Source organism: Sceloporus occidentalis, unplaced genomic scaffold, assembly GCF_023333645.1.
Source record: "Sceloporus occidentalis isolate IW3139 unplaced genomic scaffold, rSceOcc1.0.p SCAF_326, whole genome shotgun sequence".
NCBI lineage: Eukaryota > Metazoa > Chordata > Lepidosauria > Squamata > Phrynosomatidae > Sceloporus > Sceloporus occidentalis.
This window is the reverse complement of record NW_028317306.1, coordinates 230340-242555: the sequence shown is the minus strand read 5'-3', so window position 1 is coordinate 242555 and position 12216 is coordinate 230340. Positions and strand designations below refer to the sequence as shown.

Below are 12216 nucleotides of genomic sequence, written 5' to 3'. Positions count from 1 at the left end.
TCTGGTTCTCCAGGTTGACACGCGAATCCTCCGGGTTGCGTGGTCCTGACAAGCTCCACTCCCCGGCCACTTCCCCTTTAAATGGGGTTTGTTTCCCACAATGGCAGCTGGAAACAACCCTATTTAAAGGGGAAATAGGTGGGAAAGCCCACTTATGACGGTGGAAGCACCCACTGACATCAGCGAGACCACTCTTCCTTCCTGACATGGTAATTAGATCCCATTGCATCCTTGCGTCCCACAAGGGTAGGCTCCAGGTTGCTGGAGCCCACAAGTTCTCAGGTACGACTATATCCTGTCACAATTTCATAGTTCACGTGAAGATATGTAACCACTTAATTACCTCTATAGTAAGAATGACTGGTTCTAAGTCTTCATAATTTATCTTCACTTTGGCTACTGCACGTCTTGCATGATCAGGGGTATCTGCCACTATTCCACAGATAATTTGTCCAACACATTCAACCTGTCACCAAAGAAATGAAAATGCAGTATAAAAGGACATATTCCCCAATCGTTATTTGATTACACCACATGGGAAAGCAAGCCCCCCCTGTTAAATAAGGAGGTCCGTGAGGACCATCATTTCTGGGGGTTTTTTTCAAATATTTTTTTTTCCTGCAATTTACAGGCAAGGACATGCAAGTTCACATTGACCTCAGCTGTAATTTACAAAATGTACACTCACAAAAAAACGCACAGATTATGAATATTGGCATGTGAAGGCAAGTCTGGTGAGTCAAGATAACCCTTAATCAATAGTGAATAGACCCAGAACAATAACAAAAGTAGGGTGGATGACTATTCAGAAGAATCTAAGAGAAGTCTGTCACCGGTACATAATTGATTTGTCCTTATTAGAAAGCAAACGCAATATAAAATAATTAAAATTTGAGATTTAAAAAAAAAAAAATACAATATGCTTTGCAAAAATATCTTTGTGCAGTATACCGTCTCCTCTGCAAATAGATGATTTTGTCCTTGAATTTCATTTGTCCCAGGAACATCCCCTGCTGTTATCACGTCAACAACACCTGGAATTTCCAAAGCTTCTTCAGCATCTATTGACCTGCATTGTGCAAAGAAGCAATGACTTTCTTTTAAACATGCATAGATCTGTATTGATTTAACTGGGGGTTAAGGAATAGATTAAAGGATAATTATATAAAATAATTTAAATGTTTCATCACAAGATTGCAGCATGTGAGGCACTGCAGCCATGAGTTTACAGGTAAGTTTTATTTTTGTATTTACTCTGGTATAATATGGATACCCCTTTTCAGAACTTTCGAAAAGAGGGTAAATTGTCCATATTATACCTAAGATTTTATAGCTTATCCTACAAAACTTAATATTTTTTTATAATATAAGTAGGCCTTGTTTATGCAACCATATAACTTGGAAAGGTAAATACATACTATAAACCTAAGTACTGGATGTGATACAGGATATAGGTTTACAGATAAATACTGATGAGACATAAATCAACTATATTTATTATACTGATAGTGATACACCAGTGGGACACCAGCATTGGGGGATGTGGCCAGATGCTCACTGTATCCAAAGAGCCAGTTTGTGGTGTTCAGCTACAGAACATTACAAGGTGTCAGGACCCAGCAGGTCGGGTAGGAAACCAGTTGAGGGGATACCAGGCACACAACAGACAGAAAAGCAATCTGAATCAAAGAATCAAGGAGAACTGTATTGAGGACAGGGGAAACCAGAGTGGCAGGCAGGGCCGGACTGGCCCACCGGGATACCGGGAAATTTCCCGGTGGGCCGGCAGATTCGTAGGCCGGGCAGCTGCCCGAAATCTAATCTAAACGGCCGGCGCTACTTCAATTCTTTTTTTATTAAAGTATTAAAGCAGCGCCAGCCGGCGGCATCAGCACTCAGCGGCCGTGTGCGATGGCCGCTTACTGATGGGAGCAGCGTGAGGGGTGAAAGCCCCGCGCCCTCGCACGGACCTTTCACCCCTCATGTTGCTCCCATCACTATGCGGCCATCAGATTAATGGAAATGTAATCGAAACGGCCGATGCGTGCTGACACCGCCGGCCGGAGCTACTTTAATACTTTTTTTATTTTACTTTATATGGCAAGCCGATGCAGCATATTCAATAAAAAAAAAAAAAAAGAATTAAAGTAGCTCCGGCCGGCGGTGTCAGCACGCATTGGCCGTTTCGATTAAATTTCCATTAATCTGATAGCCGCATAGTGATGGGAGGAGCGTGAGGGGTGAAAGCTCCGCCCCCTCACACTCAGACTGCTGGAGCACCGGATGTCCTGTCACTGACATCCTGTCAACATAGAAAACGGTGGCCTGCAGCTACCAGAGGACGGAGGCCAGGATGAAAAAGCCCCAAAGTGGAAGAAGTAGAAGGTAAATAAACAAATTTATTTTTTTTAAGAAACTGTATAATATTTTTTTATATAAAAGCCTTATGCCCCCCATATGCCACTCTGCCTCCCTGATATGCCTTATGCCCCTTATATGCCACTCTCCTTCCAGAAATGCCTTATACCCCTATATGCCACTCTGTTCCATGATATGCCTTTTAACCCCCTAAATGCCAGAGTGGCATATAGGGGTATAAGGCATTTCTGGAGTCAGAGTGGCATATAGGGGCTACAAGGCATTTCTGGAGGCAAAGTGGCATATAGGAGGTTAAAATGCATATCATGGGGCAGAGTGGCATATAGGAGGGTATAAGGCTTTTCTGGAGTGCCCCATGGTATGCCTTTTAACCCCCTATATGCCACTCTGCCTCTATAAATGCCTTTTAACCCCCTATATGCCACTCTGCCTCTATAAATGCCTTTTAACCCCCTATATGGCAGAGTGGCATATAGGGGGTATAAGGCATTTCTGGAGGCAGAGGGGCATATAGGGAGTTAAAAGGGTGCAGAGTGGCAAGCCTGGGGCAGATGTCTGGCACTCCACCAGAACTGATCTGTGTTTATTTTCTGGATGTACCCTGCAAAACGAAAAGACATCAGATTCTACTAACTTAATCAGGTTCTATTAACTTAAGTAATTGAAAGCTCCTTGACATGGGGCTCTGTGCAAAAGAAAATAAAAAGGGGGTAGAAGGGGCTGTTGGCAGGTTGGCAAATAAAAGGAAATAAAAACAAAAACAAAAAATGTCTCAATCTAAAAATGTTTGCAGTAGTAAATGTTTTAATTCCATTATGTGTAATATATTTCATTTATTAGGGCTTTTTAACAGTTTTGCTTTCTGGTATTTTAATACAAATAATATGATAAAAAGAATGTTTTATAGTTATTTGTACGGCAAATAGTGTGACTCTGGTATGTATAAGGGGTGCGTGTGGGTATAAGAGCTCAATCGCGAGATAAACTATATGGGGCTGCTCTCCAAATGTTTCCAGGGCTGCTTTTCAGTCCCAGTCCGGCCCTGGTGGCAGGGCACACGGCTTGGTAGCCCTCAGGCAGGGGACATGGCTTGGAAACGGCTGGACAGATAGGTAAGTCTGGTATACAAATCTGGATCATAAACATAGCCAAGGTCATACACGGGAGATCAGAACAAAGTACAAGGAGTTATAGCTGCAAGCAGGCTAACAGGGATCCAAGCCTAACAATGCAAAGGCCCAGACAGAAGGGCAGAGCAGGTATATAAGGGCATGGCTAAATTCAGGTCACGTGGCTCAGCTATCCCAAATAATTAGAAAGGGGTGCTGCTGAGAGTGAATGGTGGCCACTAGTGGCTGCAGGTAGACATGACAGTGTTATGATTATCACAGAGTCCAGGCTGGTAGGGTGGAACCCTGACACAAGGTAGTATAGTGGGAGCTGGAATCAAGGTCTAAGCTGCAACAGTAGAGACCTCCATCAATTTTAAGCTACTTGGCCAAGTCGAGGGGAGATCAGAGGATTTTCGCAACTGGCTCATGATCTTCACTGACCACAAATGCGGGATGCTTGAGGGTATAAAATCAGGAACTCTGTTTAATGGGAAACACACTGGTGTTTAAAACAGTACAAATGAGTGATGTACATAAAATAGTCACACCAAAACATACATAGCCCTGAATCAGGCCCTCCTTTGCACACATCTCGTATTTTCACGCGGCCCACCTCCGCCCAGTAGGGGGTCGCTCTTGTAGTCTGTGGGGAAGATGGTAAACACGGGCGATTTCCTGACTTCTGGCCGAAACTGGCTGGATATCTGATCTTGGTCAAAATAATGGCCATAGAGGTCTCTGTTCTGTATGTCCTGACCCGATGGAGAGTAAAACACCACAAATAAAAACCCCTCCCAAAATGTAGGTACCTTAAATCCGTGTCCGAGCTCCACAGTCTTTGGTAATTGGGAAAATGTGGCACTCTGTACCAGGGGGAAGAAGTAGTCCCCTATATCCACTTCCCCAAAAACAGAACTCCTTCCAAGGCCAGGGCTCTGAGTCTGTAGGTAGGAGGATGGCTCTCAGGCCTCTCCAGGAGCCCAGGGCATGGAGGCTTTAGTCACAGGTAATAAAGGTGAATTGATTTTCAGATTCTTCCTTTTTCTTACTAGCCTATTTTAAGCTATCCTCTGGTAGGGACTTAACGTTGGATAGAGTTAGGCTCCTCTTTTTCGGCAAACTCTTGTTGCATCTGGGTTAGCTGGTCCTCTAATCATTTTTGTTCTGAACAGTTATGTTTCTATTTCCTAAATTGCCCAAATGGGATGTTGTTGAGCCACGGTGGCTGTTGAATGGAATGATACTATTAAAAAAAAAACCCTGGTGAACAAGCTAGTACCCTATTTGGAGGTAAAACGCATCATTAAAATTAAAATCATTATGGGTTAAGATAAATGCCACACAAGTGACACTGAAATCAATGTGGTTTTTTTTTTGGGTTTCACAAGTGAGGCTAGCTGAGGAAACTGGAAAGAAAGCCCCCCTCCCCCCCAAAAATGGCTGGCTAAAACAGAGCTTAGGAAGCAACAACAAGCACCATCATTGAGTGACATTACTGCCACTTACAAGATGTGCAGCACCAACTGAACAGCTAACAAGTTCACAGAGGGTCTGTCCAGATCCTCCTGAGAACTCATGTACTGCATTCAACCATGCAAGTCAATAGAGCCCAGTTTATTAATTACAATGTGATTAGTAAAAAAAAAAAAAAAAACAATAATAAAAAAATTTGGTTACATGTAAAAATTTTTTTTTTTATTAGCAAGTCCTAAAATTAGCACTATATCTGCGCTAAAATTCTGCATGGTAGTTGTAAGAGTTAAAATACTGACATTTTAAATGCCCGTGGGATGTCTAATTTAAAAAAATGTATGATTTGATAGGGTAAATTGAATTGGCCAGGTTAAAAGATATCCCAAAAATAGGACATGGGCACAGACTGACTAGTCAAAATTCCAAAAAATACTCACCACCTGGGTCCATACACACGACTGTAATGACCCAGAGCGCCCAAAGATTGTGTTCAGGAGTTATTGTGCAGTAACAGAGTCGGACAGGGCCTGGTGAAGGGCGACTGCACTCTCCAGGACATCTAGGGTTGTGCGGCCACATACCAGGGCCCTGAAACAGCAGCCGATGTTGTCCAGAACAAAGCAGAACTTGGTGATATCCTGCAAGCACCCCGGAGCAGACATGAGACATAGCACTAGAATCATGTGCAGGATGCTGCGGGCTGGGAGTACGGAAGCTAAGCAGAGTAACCGCAGAAACATAGCAAGCAAGAGGGGACAGAGCAAGGAACATAGGAAGACAGGACATACCTGGTACAGAACACAACTAAGGACAGGCAAAAAGGCAGCTCGGAGTGAGGAGCTCGGACACTTCTCCTTTACGCAAGGATAGGACATCTTAACTGGGACATGGGGAGAGGAGAGAGAGAGGAACCAAAATCCTCAGATGATTCAGGGAAAGGAGGGCAAATGTACATAAGAGACAGACAAACATGAACACAGGAACTAGCCTAGGACTATGTGATAACAATTGGAGATTCAGTCACATCATATGGCCATAGTATGCTTAGCCCACCACTACACCTTCAATATTCGGTGGATCCTAATGCTAAACCCTGCCTACTGAATCACTAATACAAAACACAAAACCAAGGACATACCTTTAGACTGCTGACTGCAGACTGAGACAAACATAACAAACGGGTGGGGCACACCTTATAAAGGAAACAGAGCTGAAGCTAAAAGCAAAACCGGAATCAAGGAATCAGAAACACAAAACAGAGCATATGGAAATCTAGGAATGGATTACAGCAAACATGGGAACTGAGGCAAGGCAAGGAAACTGAAGCAAAGCAAGGAACAAGGTAGCTTTTTACCTCCCAAATAGCCCGACAAATTCATGCACGGTACTCAGGAGATGCTAAACACATATTGGGGTGGTGTTTGACAGTAACATGTACCAGGAGCTCTGAGTTCATACCTAAAGTAGAATGTGTGTGGGGAAAAACACACAACTGCCCAGATTGCCCATGCATTTAGATGGTTTCCTAAATGTCGGGCTGGTTAGGGAGATCATTGATCTCCCCAACCAGTCCTGGAGGCTGCAGCTGCTGATTGGGTGGCTGTGTGCCCAGGGGAGGGCTGGCAGCCTAAGGCCTGGGGGGGCAAGTCAAGTCAAGTGGCCCATTGTGCCACCGAATCAGCCCACCATACGTGTCCATCTTTTCCTGATTTTCTAACGCATATTTATGTAAAAAAGCAAGACAAATATGATTCCAATGTGGTTTAACCCCTTAACGACCTTTGCCAGTCATGGAAAAACGGTCGCTTAACGACCTTTGACGGTCCTGAACCGTCAAAAAATTAAATAAGCTTAGAAAGTGATCAACGATCACTTTCTTCGCTTAAACGGCGTTACTGTAATGCCTCGATGTCGAGGCATTCAGCAAGGCCGAGATCGGCATCGGGGGCCATGTCTGGCCCCTCCCCGGGGCGTCAACAGCCGCCATACATTGTATGGCGGCGGACGCCCGTTTTAAAAGCGTTTAGGAGGCGATCAACGATCGCCTCCTAAACTTAAATGGTGTCGCTGGAATGCCTCGATCAGGAGGCATCCAGCGACACAAAACACTTACCTCTGGATGGGCTGTGACCGCTCCGGAGAGCGGTCACAGCCGCAGCTGCCGGTGATCTTCGCCATCAGCAAGATGGCGGCGGCCCGGGAAAAAAAACAATAAAGATGAAAGAGTTCGCTAGACGGTCTCCAGACCCTCTAGAGAACTCTGGCTCCACTTGCAGGTTGAATACAGGTACTGCACTCAACCATGCAAGTCAATGGACAATGTGATTAGTAAAATATAAAAAAAATAATAATAAAAAAAAAAAAATGGGAAAAAAAAAATGTGCTAACATTTAAAAATAATTATGCAGTGATGTCACTAGATGAACCATCCAGTACCAGCAAAATGTGTAAAAAAATATAAAAAAAAGTATTAATAAAATAAAATTAAAAAATAAAGTTTATTATTTTGAGCAAGTGCTAAGATTTCTCAAAAATATCAACAAAGAGTTAAAATAAAAGCACTTCAAATACCCAAGGGGTGTCTAATATATAAAAAAAATGGCTGATGGGGTAAATTGGAGTGGCCGAGCTCAAAGATAGGGCATAGGTACAGACTGACCAAAATGGAGAAAAAAAGCGCACTTCCCAGATGTGGCATTTTAAATCTCAAAGAACACAACAAACCCATGCATGTCGGGTATCACTGCACTCAGGAGATGTTCCTGAACACACATTGGGGTGTTGTTTGACAGTGACATATACCAGAACCTGTATATCTATAACTAAAGTACAATTTGTGTGAAAAAAATAAAAAAAAATTACTATTACAAAGTTTGACAAAGTGTAGTTGTATAATTGGTGCATGGAAAGGGTTAAAATAACAGCATTTGGAATACCCTGGGGTGTCTAGTTTTCAAAAATATATGGTTTGAATGGGTTAAATTGAGTTAACCGGCTTCAAAGATGTTCCAAAGAGGAGATGGAGGCAGACTGACCAGATTTGTTAAAAAAGATTTGGAAATCATAAAACGCTGCTTGTACTTATTGCCCTATAACTTACAAAAAACAGCAAAAAAATTTTTTTAGGTGAGTAAAAGATTTTTCAAATAAAAGTCATAAAATATGTTTTTTTTTGAATTTTTCACCATGTTTTTTTTATTTTTTTTATAGTAAATAAGATGATACGATCAAAATAAGGGTATCTGAAGAAAGCCCATCTTGTCCTGAAAAAAACAATATATAACTTATGTGGGTACACTAAATGTACACTAAGTGTACACTACACTAAACGGGAGGAGAAAATTACAGCTGAACACAAGCACCACAAAAGTATTAAAACAGCCTCGGTCCCACAGGGTACAAAAAGAAAAAACGAGCCCGGTCCTTAAGGGGTTAACATAATTAAATTTAATAGCAACAAAGGATGCTAAAAAAAAGCAAAACCTACTGTCCCCCATGGTACTGGCTGAGAATTATGGGACGTATAGTACACAGCAGCAGGGAAATTGAAAAAGCTAATATGAGTACCCTACCAGGATCATACCTTAAAGTGGGCCCATACACTCTCAAATATTAATTCACTGCAAGGGCTGATTGGGGACAGAGGTGACACAGGGATGGGCTGATTGGGCACAGCAATGACATGGGGGGCTGCAAGGGGACATAGGTGACACTGGGAGGGTCTGATTGGGGACAGAGGTGACACTGGGGAGCTGAATGGGGACAGCAATGACATGGGGGGCTGAAAGGGGACAGAGGTGACACTGGGAGGGGCTGATTGGGGACAGAGGTGACACTGGGGAGCTGAATGGGGACAGCAATGAAATGGGGGGGCTGAAAGGGGACAGAGGTGGCACTGGGAGGGGCTAATTGGGGACAGAGGTGACACTGGGGAGCTGAATGGGGACAGCAATGACATGGGGGGACTGAAAGGGGACAGAGGCGACACTGGGGAGCTGAATGGGGACAGCAATGACATGGGGGGACTGAAAGGGGACAGAGGCGACACTGGGAGGGGCTGATTGGGGACAGAGGTGACACTGGGGAGCTGAACTTGTGAACACATACAGACACAGAGATTTCTTTTTTTGTTTAATAATTTAAAAACAATAATAATGTTAAAAAGCATTATGCTTACATACACACACATACCGATTTTTTTTTTTTTTTTTAATGAATACAAAAAAATATTATACAGTTTGTACAAAAAATAAATTTGTTTACTGACCTTCTACTTCTTCCACTTTGGGGCTTTTTCATCTTGACCTCCGTCCTCTGGTAGCTGCAGACTGCTGTTTTCTTTGCAAACAGGATGTCAGTAACACGACACCCGGTGCTCCAGCAGTCTGAGTTCAAGGGGGAGGAGCTTTCACCCCTCACGCTGCTCTCATCATTAGGCAGCCATCGCACACGGCCGCTGCGTTTCGGGTGGCCTGGGGGGGCAATTGCCCCTGTGTGCGCCCCCTCGCAGCTGCGTCCGAGGCAAGTGCCTCACTCACCTCACCCTAGCTACGGCCATGCTCAGGAACAGGGGAAAAAATGCCTGCTGCAGTCCCTGTAATACATTACAGTAGTACACTACAGCTTTTCCAATCCACCCTACAACAGTAGATAAACTATTGATTGACTTGCAGTATGGTAGCTGAGCATTGAGCATTAATTTCATCCTCACACTCCAGTCTGTAACTGCTGCTACTGACAAATTAAAATGTTGTCAGCACACTTATTTATCTAATGTTTGTCCCTTCCACTTGTAAATGCTGATTGACCAGGGTGATAGAAAAAAGGAAGGAAAAACTCTCACAGGTTGTTGGACCTATCAATCACAGCCATAACCATTAATTTTTTTGGCTACTTCTACCCATCAGTCATTGATATGTACCCTCCTAAACACAGTCCCTTCCACTTTATCTCATCAACGAGCGCCAAAATGGCTTGTAATGGGGCCAAAAAAAGCTTGTAATGGCAGCGGCTACACGTGGCGAATCATGACAAATTTTCAGCACCTCATTTTCGTCAGTTTCGTTGGAGATTGCCCTCATTTTTGTTGATTCGTACGAACACACGAAACAGGGAATTTATTTAAAAATAAAGTTTGTACGAAAATGTATGAAATACCACATTCCAACTCCTTATAATACAAATAACCACATTCCTTTATGTATTCTATTAGGTAGTTATCATTTATATTATGTAGTTTTAATTTTTGGTTATAAGTTTTTTCAACTTATATCTAAGTCTAAGATCCAATTTTTAAGTTAAATATATTAAATTTGATTTAAAATTGTACCTTTGCAATATAACTGAACTACTAAAAGTACAGTTTTATTTTACATATGTATATATGCCTATTTAATATTATTTTTGTCTGATAAATATGTAATGCAACCACTTTACTATTTGCTCTTAATGACATTATTATTTAACATCAGCACTGAAATAACCTTTCTTCCAATCACCGAATATACACCCTTGACGAAGTAGGTTATTCTACAAAAAACATACAAGGTGCTTTGTGAGGGTGAGACCTGAAGTGGCCCTTCTGTTTATCCAGTTTTTGATGTGCCAGATTACATCTGTTATCCTGTGTGTTTTGCAATTAAATGAGTGTATGTAAAAATGATATCTTTCCCCATTTACTGGTTACTAAGGTTTAATCCATAAATAAACGATATTCCCACAATTAGAATGGACTTGTTACATTTGTAAGAGTTTTACTCTGCTTGTTCAATTTGTTTAGCTGATTGATTGTCTGTTTTATTTATATTTGAAGTGATAGGTGGTACATTATTTTCTGTGACATGGTTGTTGTCAGCCCAGGCTACACTCTCAATTTTTGTACACCTGGATTCTTCCTTTCAGAGTTCCATCCAATCAGTTTGTTACATGTACAGTAGTATGAAGTAATGGGGTAGTATAGGTGGGAAATGAAGTAGTATATGTGATCATGGAATACCTTGAGTTAAAATTGCTCCAAAATTCCACAAATTACGTGCCATTCTTTTTTACCTACTCTTGAATAGCAATGTTTTTATACAGTAAAGGCTGTTAATACTCAGAAATTACCGATATTAGATTACATATTGGCTGTTTTTTTTATATGGCTAACTAAATTCCATTTTTCAAATTCAAAACCAAATCATGCTATTACAATGCAAATAAATGCTTTGCTTACACAATTTTCGCATGAGCCCTTGAGCTGGTGACAAAAGCAATAAATAGTTCTTGGTCCATCGGTGGCATATCATCCACATACACTGCTTCCCCAGTGGCCTGCTTAATTCCAGACTGGTGCACTATAGGACGTCCAATAGGATCCTGGGCAGGTTGCTCAGGGTCAACTTCCTGTTTAATATATGAAATACTAGAGTTCACAGATACTGTATTTTCTGGGTTGGAAATAAAAGTCATGTACTTTGTGTATAGGGTACCAAAGTTAGAGTGTGCATGGGGCCAGGGCTCAACAAATTTCATATACATACAGGAGCCAGCCACAAAAGTCATAGAATCTGGATGCTGCTGAACTAATAGACCTCCCACCACCTGTCAATGCATAGAAAGGGAAAGCTGATACACCCTGATGAACAGACAAACTGGTTATGTATAAAGGTGGTAGTTGGAAACACAATTGGGTTCAGTATAGGGCAGGTTCTTTTGGCTGGCAAGTGAAACCCAAGTGTCAATTTGAGCACTGCACACTGCTATAGCTAACCTCAAGAAAAACGATCAATCTAACAAATTGTGTTACATCTAAAAATTAAGCTTTTTGCTTTTTTTCACATCTGATACATACTTACAAAAGCCAACTTGTGCAAGTTTCCTGCTGCAATCTCACATTTTGTTGCCAACATGCATGCACTCACAGTTTACTGAATAGACCATACTGTGATATCTGATATCCATGTTTACTTATTACAGTTGCTGGTCAGACCACTAACTTTGGCTACAAGAGGTATACAGCCAGTAAGTTTTCCAATTAAATGTCACTCACTTGAAACATTTGTAAAGTCTTTGGTATTTCCGTCTCAAAATTTCTGATAGCACTAAGATACTCTGAGGCACCTGCTTCTAAAGTGAGCTGGTAATGATAAAAAAAAACAAAAACAAACATACATTTAGGTCTAAGCTCAGAATATTATTTATGTTTTGCTCAGATTTACATTGTGACCTTCAATTCTTTGTAATAACTTAAGGAGGATAATCGAAAAAATAA

The 12216-nt window shown here is 41.7% G+C and overlaps 1 protein-coding gene across 1 annotated transcript in view; it reads right to left on the bottom strand.

Annotated features, from left to right (window-relative positions):
* LOC149274541 (aldehyde oxidase 2-like) overlaps positions 1-12216 on the bottom strand; it is a 157138-nt gene that overhangs the window by 75489 nt on the left and 69433 nt on the right. Inside the window, exons 14-17 of the mRNA XM_089505361.1 lie at positions 11995-12054; positions 11179-11348; positions 952-1069; positions 344-466 (exon numbers count right to left, since the gene is read on the bottom strand). Coding sequence (XP_089361487.1) covers positions 344-466; positions 952-1069; positions 11179-11348; positions 11995-12054 — 471 coding nt within the window. The remainder of the gene's footprint in view (positions 1-343; positions 467-951; positions 1070-11178; positions 11349-11994; positions 12055-12216) is intronic.